General features: G+C 41.7%; 1 protein-coding gene across 1 annotated transcript; it reads left to right on the top strand.

Annotated features, from left to right (window-relative positions):
• The first annotated feature begins 2458 nt into the window (after positions 1 to 2458).
• inpp5d (inositol polyphosphate-5-phosphatase D) lies at positions 2459 to 14956 on the top strand. Its single transcript, XM_041934974.1, has 27 exons — positions 2459 to 2924; positions 3412 to 3475; positions 5419 to 5554; positions 5648 to 5792; positions 6776 to 6916; positions 7018 to 7108; positions 7195 to 7272; positions 7370 to 7447; positions 7533 to 7656; positions 8210 to 8316; positions 8673 to 8775; positions 8868 to 9064; positions 9142 to 9259; positions 9356 to 9452; positions 10486 to 10624; positions 10812 to 10920; positions 11079 to 11167; positions 11478 to 11559; positions 12208 to 12297; positions 12379 to 12489; positions 12579 to 12658; positions 12741 to 12828; positions 12913 to 13059; positions 13150 to 13213; positions 13299 to 13502; positions 13640 to 14079; positions 14168 to 14956. The coding sequence occupies exons 1-27, from the start codon at positions 2785 to 2787 to the stop codon at positions 14206 to 14208; spliced, it is 3303 nt and encodes a 1100-aa protein (XP_041790908.1). The 5' UTR covers positions 2459 to 2784; the 3' UTR covers positions 14209 to 14956.
• The last annotated feature ends 275 nt before the right edge of the window (positions 14957 to 15231 follow it).

Genomic DNA, 15231 nt, shown 5'->3' with positions numbered 1-15231 from the left:
ACGATCACACATCATAAGACAAAGAAGTCGTACCTGGTCGGACTGGGTTTATACTAAAGTTCCTCCCTTCCATGTTTTACTCATGTTTCCTTTTTTATGCTTCCAAAATTGCATTGATTTTGTTTGAATTGTGGGTCACTCCCATGAGCAAAATCTGAGGAGTTGGCAAATTATAGAAAGTTTACATTAAGAACTAAAACGGCTTTGAGTCGTAATGCCATTGGAAATTGGCCTAAATATTTTTTCTACTGCTTCTACTACTGCCATCAACAGCCTTCATCTGAAATGTCCCAGACATGAGGCAGAAAACTGGACAAAGTATGAAATGAATATTATATGTGAGCTGTATTAGCAGCATGTTCCTCCCATCCAGTGCATCATGGGAGCAGCTCCAGCCACCTGACGCCTCGACTCGACTCGAATTAAAGCTGTTGTTTTCACAAGCTTCCTGCTGACGTAGGAAAATGATTTGCGTGTCAAACACCAAATAATCAAATATGTACTGTACATAGTCAGCTTTTTATGTATATTTAGTGTTACTGCTTTGTATTCTATGCCAAATTTGATAAATACTCATGTAAGCTTTTAATGTTTTTTTTTAATCCAAGGTGTTTTCAGCTATGCTAGCAGTGTACGTTGCTCTGAGGATGGCAGTGCTGATCCACCGGTCCACCACTCTGTCCATGAGCTGTTATAACGTTGGTGATCCCAGAGTTTATCTGTAGTGAGTCAGAAAAAGACCACAATTTGTCAAATAGTTTATGACCAAATCCAAAACTTGTGTCTGGTGCTAAATACAAAATGTTTGCATGCTAATGCACTAAAATAAGATGATAGATAAGTGCAGCTGGCTCAGAGGTGTCAACCTATTCTATGACTGCAATGCTACATTATCTTTAGCTACATTAGCAGCAAAGCTCTAAGGATGGTGGTGCTACCGTCTGTCATCGGTCCACCACTTTGGGCTGAAATATCTCCTGGTACCTACATGTCGTTCCCCTCAGAAACCTGCAGAACGAACGACATTCCCATCAGCCTTGGCTGCGCTTTGTTTTTGTGCTAGTTACCTAATATTACCATGCAAACACACCAAGCTAAGATGGTGAACGTGGTAAACTTGCCAGTTAAACATCAGTATGTTAGCATTTTTGTTGCAAGCATGTTAGCATGCTGATGTTAGCATTTAGCTCAAAGCACCATTGTGCCTAAGCACAGCCTCACAGAGCTGCTAGCATGGCTGTACACTCTTGACTTGTTTTTAATGTAGGGTGTAATTTAAAATGCATTTAAAATGTATTTTTCATGACTTTTTTAAATTGCTGGAAGACACCAGCACCGTGTTTACTTTGCTTGTGCTAGACAAATCTTCATTGTGCATATATTCAGCATTATCCAGCCCCATAGCCCCCCTCTGCTATGCATTTATTGTTTTTTATTTCTAGTCCACATTTCTATAATATCGCACTATTGCATGACAAACTATGAATCCTTTTTTACTGCTGGTCTAAACGTCATCTGCAAAAGAAGTGATGTTTGAGACAGAAAGACATGATTCACACAGATTAGTAAGATGCGAGTTATAATGTTCTTTTGAGACTTCAAGTTGTACATAATAAACTTGTAATTGTACAAAGTCAACAGAGGAAATGTTAAGCTTGAAAGAAAATCTGTGTCTGTCTCCAGCAGCTTACTCATATGTTAACAGCTGACTCACATTTCATTCTTCATTTCTTTTTGTGTCAATAACACCTGCTTTTGAAATGCTGTTTACATAAAAAAATGTGTGTCAACTCAACACTTCAACTGTTGTCACTTGAAAGCAAAAGCACAATTTCATGAGCTGATGTGTCTGCACACTGACACTGCATGTCTGAGGCTTTGACATGCTCTCTGTGAAAGTGGGAAACCTATTTCAAGTGCAGGACAGAAACCTCCGAGGCGGCAGTCACTTGTCACTGCGTAGTTCTCTTTTTGCATCATGTGACCCATGTTGTGGTTTGTGAGCAGCTTATTTTCCTCCTCTTATTTCTGCAAGACTTCCTGTCCATCACATGAACATGGCAAGCCATTCTAAACTTGCATTTCCTGAATGTATATATATGTTGCAGAACACCTAGCTCTTCTGATTCGTATTAGACGATTAAACAGTTAGCAGTCAGACTCAAGCGAGGGCTCCTGGCTGAATGTGAGTGCTGGTTTTATTCTAGATCAAAGAACAGACATTATTAAAGCTTTAAAATAAGCATCTGGGAACCAAATTAGGCTTCTCATACTTATTTATCAGTTAATTATTTGACTGTGACAAGTAAAAATCTTCATATTTGCTTTTTTTTTGTTACTTCCCCTTTTCACTTCTTCGGGTTTTTACAAATGGCTTCACTATTTTCCGGTCAATTCCCCCAAAAAGCAGGCGTACAGAATCTTAAGAGGGAATGCCGGTTAATCATTAAAGGAATGTGATAAAGATTTCGACTCAGCAAGTGAAAGTCTGTATTTCCATTTACAGCTCTGGATCTGTCATGTAACAGGCAGAGCGGAGGCAGCAGGGCCCTCCTCTCTTAACTTTTCAAATGAGGAAGTTCAGAGTCGAGGTAGTAGCAGCTTCCTTTTACAGCTTTCGCAGGCAGGGGATGAACAAGTGAAAGAAAGGACCTAAAAGTACGCACCATGAAAAGGTGAAAATAGCCAGAAAGAGAAACTAGTTCGGTCTAGTTTGGTTTGCTGGAATATATTTTGAGAGCAGATGCAAAACTCTTGAGCTCAGACTCTTGGGTGAGAGACAGGATGCCAAGTTATCAACCTTGGTGCCATGGCAATATAACTCGATCCAAAGCTGAGGATCTACTTTCCAAAGCAGCCAGAGATGGAAGCTTCCTTATCCGGGACAGTGAGTCCATACAGGGAGCGTATGCCCTCTGTGTTTTGTAAGTAGACATTACTTGTTTCAAACTATTGCACTGACAGTTTTTTTAGGCACTTTCATTTACTGTACAATGATTCGTGTTCCTTGTTCAAACAACCCTAATAACATGTAATATGAGCTGAGGATATTAGGATGTGCCATGTTTTGGCACTGAGTTTCACCATTTGGGCATATTTGATTTAGCAATTACAAGTTAAAATTTCCCCTGCTGTGTTACAATACATCATATCACATTTTTTGCACATAAGCATTGCAGCGCAAGACTAGTTCCCCTTTATTTGCATACTCTGATGCCACAAAGCAACACTCTTTGCCCTCTGCAACCAATGTCACTTTTCATAGGGGAACCTGCTCTTAAAATGCTGCACAACCTGTTCTGATTGCATGCTCAACACACTGAATCCACCGGCCAGAATGTGTCTTTACCCTCCTTACATGTCATATTCCATTGACATACATTTGCATTTTTTTTTTTATTTTAACCACAGATACCAGAACTGTGTGTACACATACAGAATCCTGCCAAATGAGGATAAGAAGCTGTCTGTCCAGGTGGGTTGACAGTTTGACACAAGCCACCATTATTCTAGTCCAAAGGCAGATGAATTATTATGGTTGTAGAATTGTTAGTGTTAAGTAAATGCATATTTGAAGGTAATATCAAAACATTTACATAAATCCCCAGAATCTCACTGACTGAACTTATGGTTTTTCCATCATTTTCTGCTGTATTTTGTGTTTAGTGCTAATTAGCAAATGTTAGCATGCTGACACTCTAAATTAAAATGGGGAACATTATACCACTGGACCATCAGTATGTTAACATTGTTGCTCTGAGGATGTTAGCCTGCTGACATTAGCGTTTACCTCAAAGCACACACTGTCAGTAGTCCAACCTAACAGAGCCATTAGCACGGCTTTAGCCTCTTAGTGTTGTTCTCGAATCAATCACATCTTCATCAAAACAGAGCTGAGACAAGTGTTAAAACAAATTTTGCATTGAACTCTTGTGTTTGGTCTATTATCTCATTATATGGATGACTACTGAGAAAATGACTGACAAAGCTACTACTGACAGAGGTGCATTTGTAAAACTACCCGCAGTGACTTTATGAGGGTGCAAAAACAATTCTGTCATGCACACATTCAAATGTCACAAATGCCATGAAGTACTGATTCTGTGTGTGTAGGTATAGAGGCCTAACAGATAAACGTTTACTCATGTTTTGCATTCAGTCTAGACAGATGGGCCAGCGAAGCTCTGGCAAAGCGCCATTGTAGCCATGCTTTAAAAGTGATAAGGACATGCTCAATATGTTGTTACCTTATATATAGCTAAGTTGAAAGATAAAGAAAAATAATTACATTCACCTAGAGGAAGTGAAAGTATCTTGCACTTTTATTATAGTTATTGTATGCATAACTCATCAGCATAGAATTAAAGGTTGAGAAGGCGTCATGTGGGAACATATGCATTTTCCACATATAAGGGCCTGTGTTCTTCATGACCACAATTCTGTTAAATGATTTCTGTATTGCAATGTGGAAAAGCATTAAAACATTTTCTATGCAACAACTGCACAAACATGTGGACTACAGTAGCAAATGTCCTTGTGCCTGTGTTTGAAATGAGCTATTAGTCCCTGGTATGGATGACCAGTATGTTAGATGTCTGTCCAACTAGAGTCATAATAAATCACTTTCACTTTCTGACGAATGTAAGTTTTCATGGTGGACTTACTGTAAGTGTCAGGGTAAAACAGGGCTGTTTCCTGCTCAAACAAGCTGCAAGTGTACAGCTGTGTAAGGTGCAGCTGAGTCAGGTGCTGCTGTGTCAGTAGGTACAGCTGTGTTAGGTACAGCTGTGTCAGAAGGTGGAGCTGTGTCAGGTGCAGCTGTGGATATGTGGTCTAGTTTTGTGAGAAAGCTGCAGGCAAAAACAAGGCAAACTAATGTTTTGAAAGCAGATAAAGCAGTGATCACTAAGTTAACAAGAACAAACAAAATAAAGGGACTGCAATGTCAAAAACCACTTAACTCTTTTGTGTAAACACTGTCGACGGAACAAGAGACCGGCAGGTGCACCTGGTGAATTTTCTGGACTGGTATGTAGTGAGATGAGTGGTTTTAAGTTCTCAGGTTTCCTTAAATGTAACCACAAGGAGTCTGAGCAATACTGAGAGCGTTGTCAATGAAAATTCAGGGTAATTTGTGGGGAATAATATATTCTTTTGAATGAAATGCACAAAAGAAACTCTAGTATACTGTATCATCTGCCTAAGGAGCTTAACTGCTGACATTAATGCATCTCTTCTCTGCTGGGAGAAGCCACATATCTGATATTATATGGGAAGTTAAACTTAAAGATTGTGTCACCTGATTTAGTAACAGAAGAAAATCAGAAGTCTTTCAGCACAGTGGCACCACATGACATCTGAGTTCAGCTGAGATCTGAGGAGAATTTCTGGATGTATCTGCTGTGATCTGCTCTTCAGGCGTCAGAGGGAGTTCCCATCCGGTTCTTCTCTATGCTGCCTGAGCTGGTGGAGGCATATTACAGTCCCAACATGGGTCTGGTCACACATCTGCAGTACCCTGTCCAAAGAGAGGAGGAGGTAGACGAGGAGCCAGGTCAAACATCTTCACCTCATCTGAATAATGGCTGTTACGTCAAATGCCTGTCAAAGATTTAAAAGTTCCTAAAAATCCTTCTTTGTCCTGCAGAATCCAATAATCCTCCACCGCAGCTTCCACCCAGGAATTTTGCAGCCAACGATGTGAAAGACAGTGAACCCAAGTCTTTTGAACAGGCCTGCAATTCCTTATCAGACACCTACCTGATGAGGCTGCAGCCTATGGACTTGTCTACGTATGAACACATTTGCAGAATTTGATTTGATGCAGCACAGCGAGTTATAACTAAAAGTCAATGGCGTCAAGAAAGATAAGACATAAAAGAAGATAAAATAATTCAAATAGTTACAATAACATCGTATCAGTTAAGAAAGAAATATAAGATAAAGGTTAAGCCCTATTCACACAGGACCAGTGTCGCCCAGGGACCTCTGTTCTGTTGTAATCTGCTATGTGTGTTCTTGGTAAAGTAAGAATTCCAACACAAATTACCGTCCATCAAATTAGTCCAGCTATACCATACTAGTCCAACAGCATCTTTTTTTTAAAACACCTGTGAGTACGGCCTTCATTTAAAACCAGTGATGGCAGAGAAGGTTATGAGCAGCAAAAGGGTCTCATGTTCAAGCTTCAAGCTTCAGAGCTGCAAATGTGCAAAGTGTATTTATGCTTGTAACACATGTAGGAAGTGGGCACCACTCAACAGCTTGTTATAGTCTGTGATGATGCTTATGCTGAAAACAGACACTCTGCTACTGAAATTATGCTACGCAGAGTCTTGACATTATATCTTTTAATATATATAAATACAGAATTGGAGAGATCCCCTGGTAATCGTCCTGTGCAGATAAGGCTTTAGGAAAACATTTAAAGGACACTGAGGATACCTGTCTTAGTTCCGCAGGTGGCCGGACAAAAGCCCAGTTGAGAATTTTAAACCATCAGCGGTGACCTGATGGAGGGTCTCAAGCAGCGATCAGGCTCAGAGGGAGGCAGCAGATCACAGATGTAGGCAGGCCTCAAAGGGACATACAGTTTGTCCGAGTAGCAATGAAATTAATGATCAATATTGTGTCTCCACATGATCTGGCCACATCATTATGAGCCGTGATTTGACACATTGAGGTACTTGGCTGTAGCTAACTGATGTGTGGACAATGACATGATGAGATGCGATGTTTAAAGTGTTTCAACTGCCCCTATGTTGCATATTTCCAGAATTCCTGAAGAGCATCAAATGGCTATTCAAGAATACTTCAGGACCTCAATCTGCCTGGATGCTGAACAAGTACAGAATGGTTCTCGCACCCTCCCCGGGCTAAAGAAGCTAACAACGGCAATCTGCAAAAATCTTAACAAGTACAGTTACCAGACAACATTATGTGATATATATATATATATATATATACTGCAAAAGAAAGGGCTAATTTAACCATGCCCTGACCTTTATGTTGACACAGTGAAATTTCCCGCATCCTGCCAGCTCTGGAGGTCCTTCACAGAGTGCTGGACCAACAGCTCTCCCCAGGGACCGGACAGTTTCCAAAACCAGTGGGTGACACTCTTGATCCTTTGCAACATTAGTAACTCACGAAATGCAGGTCCTCATCATCATGCATCATCGCCTTCATTTTCAGATGTCTGCCGATTCAGGTCAATCTGTATCCTTTAGGCTGGAGCAGCTGACAAAACTGCTCTACTCAATAGAAGATAAGGTAAAGTACCGGCGCTCATTATACCGACTGACCCTTAATGAGCTTGGTTATTGATGTAGTTACAGATGTTGAGGCACCGCTCTGTTTCTCTCTGCAGGCTAAAAGTTGTATGTTTGAGTGTTCCGGGTATGAAGGCGGCCACAGGGACTCTCTCATACCGCTTGTTACATTTGAGGTATAACAATGCAGGCAAATGAAATGAGATGTAAAACGTCTGGAGGTTTCTGGTTTTTCTGACCAGTTTCCTCTTTCACTCACAGGTCAAGCAAGAATCTCTGGGTATTTCCACCAAGACATTCCTGAAAGTGGATGTCGAAAGTGGGAAGCTCTACTTCAAGAAGTCGAAAGATGGGCCTGAAGACAAATACTTTGTACACAACAAAAGTAAGGCCCCACGTTGCTCTGTACCCTCATTCCTTTGTGTTTTTAGCCAAGCTAGCAATGTGGGTCTTGCCATGGTCAGCCTGTCAGTTGGTCAGACCACCACGATCGAAATATCTCAACAGCTATTGGATGGATTGCCATGAAATTTGATTCATGGTTATCTGTGATCTCAAGAGGATAAGGCACACTGAATTAGTGATCCCCTGACTTTTCCTTGAGCGCACCATGCGGTTGACATTTTTGGGTTTTAATGGAATGTTTTGAGAGCTCTTGGAGGGATTGACATAGAATTTGGCACAGACCTTCATGTCTCCCTCGGGATGAGTTGCAATTACTTTGGTGATGAACTTACTGTGTTTAGTGCTAATCAGCAAAGGCTAGCCTGCTAAACATCTGCATGTTCATTGTCACTGTGCGCATGTTAGCATACTGACGTTAGCATGTAGTTCAAATTACCCCTATGCCTAAGAACACCTTCACAGAGCTGCTAACACACCTGTTGACTCTCTTTAACAAACTGCTGTTTAACGAGGACACTGTGCTTGTTTTCCAGTCCTGCAGTTGGTGAAATCGCAGAAAATGCACGTCAAACTTGTCATCGTGGTGGAGACAGAGAAAGAGAAGATTTTGCGTAAAGAGTTTGTGTTTGATAACACAAAGGTAACAAACATCTGACAACTAGCTTGCTCCTGATTTATCTTAAGAACCCCTGAAAAGTCTGTTACATGAAATATTAATTGATCAGATTTGCAAACTACATGAATAAGTTGAGTCAAACAAACTTTATTTATACAGCCCTACATCACAAATCACAATTTGCCTGAAGGAGCTTTACGATCTGTACAGCAGACCTTCTGTTCTTAGACTCCCCCGAAAAATCCTTGTACCCTTTAAAACAATCATCATAGGTTTCATTAGAATCAAATCCGCACCTGTTGGCACATTTTGATTAAAATGTAATTAATGAGGTACAATGTTTGAATGCATTTGTAATCAGAAGTGTGTTGTCTTATCAGAAAAGGGAGGGGTTTTGCCAACTACTTCAACAGATGAAGAACAAGCACTCTGAAAAGCCTGAGCCGGACATGATCACAGTGTTTCTTGGCACCTGGAACATGGGTAACAATGCTCACATCGTACACGTTTGAATTATTTGAAGTCATGATTGATCATGTGTCATCACTGTAAAATACTTCTCCGCAAACCCACAGGAAACGCCAGTCCTCCCAACAACATGAACTCCTGGTTTCAGTGTAAGGGCCAAGGGAAGACTCGAGACGACACGGCGGATCACATCCCGCATGATTTTTATGTGATCGGGACTCAGGAGGATCCTTTGGGAGAGAGGGAATGGGCAGACACAGTGAAGGAACACCTGAGGAACATCACAAACATCAGCTTCAAACAAGTGAGTGACCGCGACAGAGTGACGAGGTTACAGCTGAATCCAGATGCAGAGCAGAAATGCATCTTTTCATCTTCCAGGTGGCGATCCACACTTTGTGGAACATTCGGATTGTGGTCCTGGTCAAGCCTGAGCACGAAAACAGGATCTCCCACGTTTTTTCAGACAGCGTGAAGACAGGAATCGCCAACACTTTGGGTAAGTGGTTCCGCTTATCCACAAGCCATTTAATGACCTGCCATAAACGCTCCTTCAACAAGTACCTGTCAGCACTCACTAGGTTTGTTTTCGTAGGAAACAAGGGAGCAGTGGGAGTGTCCTTCATGTTCAACGGTACGTCTTTTTGCTTCGTCAACAGTCACCTGACTTCTGGAAGTGAGAAGAGGCTCAGGTGAGCAACGTATTGCACTTTCAGAAAAGCCAAGCCAGGTGCAGTTTTGACTGGTGATTAACTTCTCAATGTCCCGTTTTTTCGTCCCGTCACTTTTACAGTTTCAGTTTGATTTACTGTTTAATTTAATGTTTCTTGTCCCTGATGAAGATGAGAAGACACATAAAGATGAAGAACTTCCAACTAGCGTAAACTAGCTGACTTTGTTAGCATTAGCTGACTTTGTTAGCATTCGCTTGCTGGTTTTAGCTACTGTCACAAGAGTTTATACTATCATGCTACAGCAGTATGCAGTGCAGCATATGAATGACTAACTTACCAGGCGCTGACTGTAGTTTTATGACAAAAGTTAGCATCAGCTAGGTAGCTAGCTGAAAAGTCTGGTGCTCAGAGTGTTTTTTTACGTAAGCCAGCTAGCAGTTAGCTCCAGAGATCTTTAGGACTTTTGCTTCAATTGAAGGTTTGATTGGAGGTTGGTTAGAGGAAAAGTATGAAGCTTTATATTGTTGTTTATTTCTACGCAATAATTTAATTATTTAAGCTACAACATCATTTATTGATGTATTTAGTTACGCTTTTGACTTTTAGTAGAAATGTGAGTTTTAGGCCACCTCCTCTGCATGTTTTGTAGGGAATCGTTTGATCTATATTTCAATTTACAGTTAATCTTCTAAAAAAAGATAAAAATCAGTCAAAGATAACGCAGGATGAGCTCTATATCGTATGCAGTGAAACTAAATGGGATACTGTAAGTGGCGCTAGTCCAGTCATATAATCTACATAGAATTTCATGTTTTTGTTCAACTACTATTGAAGAAAGTGCATCCAGTTTAATCATTATGCATTATTTGCTAGTCTGATATAATGAAGAACCTCTGACTTCATTCACCTCGGTGCTGAGATATAACATATGAGCACTGTAAGTCCTCATATGTTATATGTGTCACAAAACAAGACTAAAAATAATACACAAAAATATGCTACCAAATCCCGAAATCATGTTTTTGGTGCAATAATTTTCCTGTATTTGCAGGCGCAATCAAAACTACACCAACATCCTGCGATTTCTGAACCTCGGAGATAAGAAGCTCAATCCGTTTGACATCACACATCAGTTCACTCACCTCTTCTGGCTCGGTGATTTGAACTACCGGGTTGAATTCCCATCGACAGTAAGTTGTAAAGAACGGAGCTTGCTGCATGGAAATCACACAAAAACAAATATATGATCTCTTTATATACATTTATCTTGTCAGTGCTGCATGCATTGACTGGTGCATGAAAGAGCATGCTGGTTGTCAGGTGTCTGAGCTCTTTGAGGCAGGAAAAGTCACTACTTTGCACTGTTTCCCTTCACAGGAAGCTGAGTACATCGTGACAAAGATCAAACAGCAGCAGTACCAGGAACTCCTCAGTAAAGACCAGCTCAACATGGAGAGGAATGATGGAAAGGTCTTCTTGCATTTCGGTGAGCGATGCGGGATGTAGATCGCTGCAGACACACAGCGGAGTGTGTACCTGAGTGTAGCTTAGCTTCTGCTGTTCTGTTCGTCGTCTGACGCGTTCATTTGTTGTCAGCGATCATCAAAAATGTAAAACGTCTTCTTAATTTTATTTTGATTGTAGATGAGGAGGAAATCACGTTTGCACCCACATATCGGTTTGAAAGAGACACTCGAGAGAAGTATGCCTACACGAAGGCTAAAGCCACTGGGGTAAGCTTACGTTTAGCCACATGTCTTTTCCCTGTTTGGCTCCTGTCAGTCATAAGAATGCAGAAAGCCTTAAAAGCAGCTACAGCATTGGACACAAATCTGAAGTGACACAGAACATGTTTTTTGCTTTAAGGCGTCTAGGTCAAAAAGTCCATGTGTCCATTTGATCGTGCTTCTCCCAGAAATGACGTGACCTCTGATGCACGCTAACCTCACGGCTGCTTTTTAATGCACAAACTGCTGGAAAGCCCTGCCTGTGAAAACTCTTACATTCACTATTCATATACATATGTTGAATTTAACTCTACAGACAAAATATAATTTGCCGTCATGGTGTGATCGTGTCCTGCGGAAGTCATACCCTCTGGTTCATGTTGCCTGCCAAGCATATGGTGAGTAATTCCCCTTGAACATGAAGGGTTCTGATGGAGGGTTCCAGAGAGAACCATGTAATTTGACATGAAGGAAACCTGCTGAACATGCAAAAATAAGAGATAGACTCATTAATCAGCCAGGCCGATATACTAGAAGATGTTAGCTTATTGCAGGTATATTGTGCTTGCAGGTGGTTGTATTTTTCACTGTGCCCAACTCAGTACAGATCTTGGTCCACCATTGGTCAGGCTATCTCAAAAGTGTGAAGAAGGCAAAATACAGTTCTACAAATATGGAAAGTAGATTTTCCAATAATACATTAGTATGAATAGAGCTTTTCTTTCAAGGAAATTCGCATTTTCTCCACAATTTGTCCCAACTACTTTACATATCTTTTTCCAGGAATTAGTAATTCTTGAAAAACATGGACCACATTTATTATGTTTTTAAAGGGGCACACAACTTAACCTGGGAGAACATTTGTATAATGTTCTCTGTTCTAAAGAGAGCTTTCTAAAGCAGAGAGAAAAATAACCCTGAAGATGTCAGTAGGTTATCTGGTTGGACTGGAAACTTTTTGAGTTTGAACGGGCTGAGACTTTACCACAAAAACCAACGTAATGATGTTATGAGACACTCATTGAGCTAAACTTTCCGCCTTGCAGGGTGTACTAATGACATCATGACCAGCGACCACTCACCAGTGTTCGCCTCATTTGAAGTTGGAGTAGCCTCGCAGTTTGTCTCCAAGCAAGGTACGACCACCATCTACGCCTCAGTGCGGGCGCCTTTACGTTATCCTACATTGTCGTCTGACGTGGTGTTTCTTTTCTCAGATCCAAACAGTGCACCTCAAGGCGGGATACAGATCATGAACTGTGTGGCCAACTTGCAGACAAAATCAAAGACCAAGTTCTTCATCGAATACCATTCCAGCTGCTTGGAGAGTATGTTTCTATGTCACATATTGTTCTATTGGAATCAGCTTGAAAACGGGTTGAGTGGTCAAAACAAGTATTTCTCTAAATGTCTGCAGAAACAGTCAAGACTTCAGAGGGTGACAACATGGAGCACTCCGTTGGGTCAATAAAAGTTTGGTTTGGCAACCAAGTTGAGGTAAGTTGAGGACGGAGCTTTCAGTTTGGAAGATGACTTTTGGAAAGCGATCCTCATTTGTGTTCTTTTCTGTCTCTTCCAGCTCACCCCGATCATCTCCGACCCAGAGTACCTCCTGGACCAGCACATCCTCATCTGTGTGAAGTCGACAGACAGCGACGAGTCGTACGGTAACGAGCCCACATGCAGTTTGTCGTGCAGATGCGTTGACCTGAGCGGAACTCACTCAGTTTTCGGGTGTCTTATTCCCACAGGAGAGGGTTGTATTGCGCTGCGAGCCGCCCAGTTCTGCTACACAGAGTTTCAGATCACACTGACTCACCATGGAGAGAAGACGGGCACGCTGACCGGCGGCATCCAGCTACACACCTCTGAGGGCAAACCCACTGAGAAGTTATACGGTGAGTCTGCAAAGCACCTCAGGACCTCCTTACTAAACGCTTCCTGCTCCAGTTCTTGTAGCATCAACTCCTGTTTTAATCCGCTTTCAGATTTCATCAAGGTTGAAAAGGATGACACCGTCACCTCAAAAGGGAAAGGCAGTGATCAAAACAAGTACGATATCTTCTCACCTGTGGGCTCTTCAAAACATCTCAAACGTGGCCTCTGGGTGTGATATTTTCTGTCTTCTGGTTGACAGGTCTTCCGTCTCCCAAACACATGATATTTCTAACCCCAGTTACATGGGAGTGTCCTTCCAAAGGGGCAACGTGATCGATAAAGGTTGGAGCTACAGCATGCCAAAGAAAAACCCTCCAACTGCCGGCCAGGGGGGCAAAGAATCCAAGAAGTGTCCTTATGATGTGGGCACACGCAGTCCCACAGGAAAATCTTTAAATCCTGCGTGAGTGCCTGTTTCCAGTGCAGCATGTTTACCTGACAGTGTTCAATCTCAGAATAAAAACCTCTAAAATAACAGAGCATCAATGATTCAGGAGAAAGCGAAGCAGACACTTTACTGACTGATCTCTTGTTTCCTAGGGGTGAGGGTGAAAAGGTGTCAGAGATGTTTGACAATCCGTTATACGGTTCAATGGGAAAATCACATGGTTGGGCCAAAGACCAAGACCATCAGCAGTGGGAGCACCTCACACCTCCAGATCCCACCTTCACAGCCTCCAAAGCAGCAGACGGAGACCCTGATCGCCCCCCAGTGCCAACCCCACGCAACCGCTCCTTCACCTGCTCCGAGACTAAACCTCAGCCTCCAGCGCCCGTCATCTCGCACGCCTCAATGCTCAAGAAACCAGTGGTGCCCTCGCGCTCCGAAGGCGGGGTGGCGTACAACCGGCCCCCTTTACCTTCCAAGTCCCGGCCGTGCATACCTGAGCCCCAGACCTCAAAACCCAGAGACAACTCCGAACTCCCCATCAAACACAGACTGCCAGCAAGACCTGGTCAGCCACAGCTTCCCAAAGACAGTAAGGACGACCCTCTTTCTCTTATCAGGAGTCATTAGAATGAAATGATGATTAAATATGATGATGCAAACTCTTTGTCTTTCTTTAGTGCATCCTGAAGTTCCCAAGATGGGCCGTTCGGTGAAGTGAGACTAGGCTGGTCAGCCCTGACTGTACAGCTTTCTGCAGCTCTGCATTTTGGAAACATGTAATAGACAGAGAAAAGACTTCAGCCCGTCGCTGCTCGCCACATCTATCACATAAGAGTGACTATTCATTTGTAATGAAGGAATAGTTCTGCATTTTGGGGAATGTGTCTATTCACTTATTTGCTCAGAGTTAGATGAGAAGACCTATAGCACCCTCATGTCTGTCCGCTAAATATGACGCTACAACCAGTTACATTAGCTTAGCATAAAGACTGGAAACAGAGGAAACAGCTCGCCTGGCTCTGTCCAAAGGAAGCAAAAATCCAGCAACCAGCACCTGTAAAGCTCATGACTTATCATATTGAACACCTTTGGACTGAGCCTGGCTAGCTGTTTCTGTTTCCAGTCTTAATGCTAAGCTAAGCTAACTGTTTCTTTGCTGTAGCATTATATTTCATCTAGTTCTCAGCAAGAAAGCAAACAAAAGCATATTTTCCTAAAAAGCCAAAGGTTTCCATTAAAGTGATATAAACAGTAAAGACACATCTTCAGACTTAATTTCCGCTAAGCTCGCATTAAAACGTAGGTTTGGAATTAAACTTTGCTTATCAATAAATCTGTTACATTTCACGTAGAGTTTTACACTATACAGTAGCAAAAAATGTTTACCACACAGTGTTATCTTGCACAGACATTGATGTGTTTGCCTTGAAGATGTACAATAAATGCTCAAATAAATTCAAACTTCAGCTTGATTTGACTTTGTCATTTTAGATTTTACCTCATGTTACAATCATTGCCCGTGAAACTGTAAAAAAAATAAACCTTTAAGTCTGCAGTAGAGACCGAGCTGTTCCTGCAGCACCATTCATCACCATTGATTCATCATTCAACATTTAATCATTTGCTGCCATCTGCTGCTACCTAAAAGAACTGCATGCAGAGTGAGAATCATGTTATTTAAGTCATAGAGGACGCTGGAAAAATACCAACTTCTACATTTTATTTTGTTGGATCAGATGTG

This window comes from Chelmon rostratus, chromosome 4 (assembly GCF_017976325.1).
Source record: "Chelmon rostratus isolate fCheRos1 chromosome 4, fCheRos1.pri, whole genome shotgun sequence".
Classification (NCBI taxonomy): domain Eukaryota; kingdom Metazoa; phylum Chordata; class Actinopteri; order Chaetodontiformes; family Chaetodontidae; genus Chelmon; species Chelmon rostratus.
Note: the sequence above shows the minus strand (reverse complement) of the source record. Positions and strands in the feature narration are given on the sequence as shown.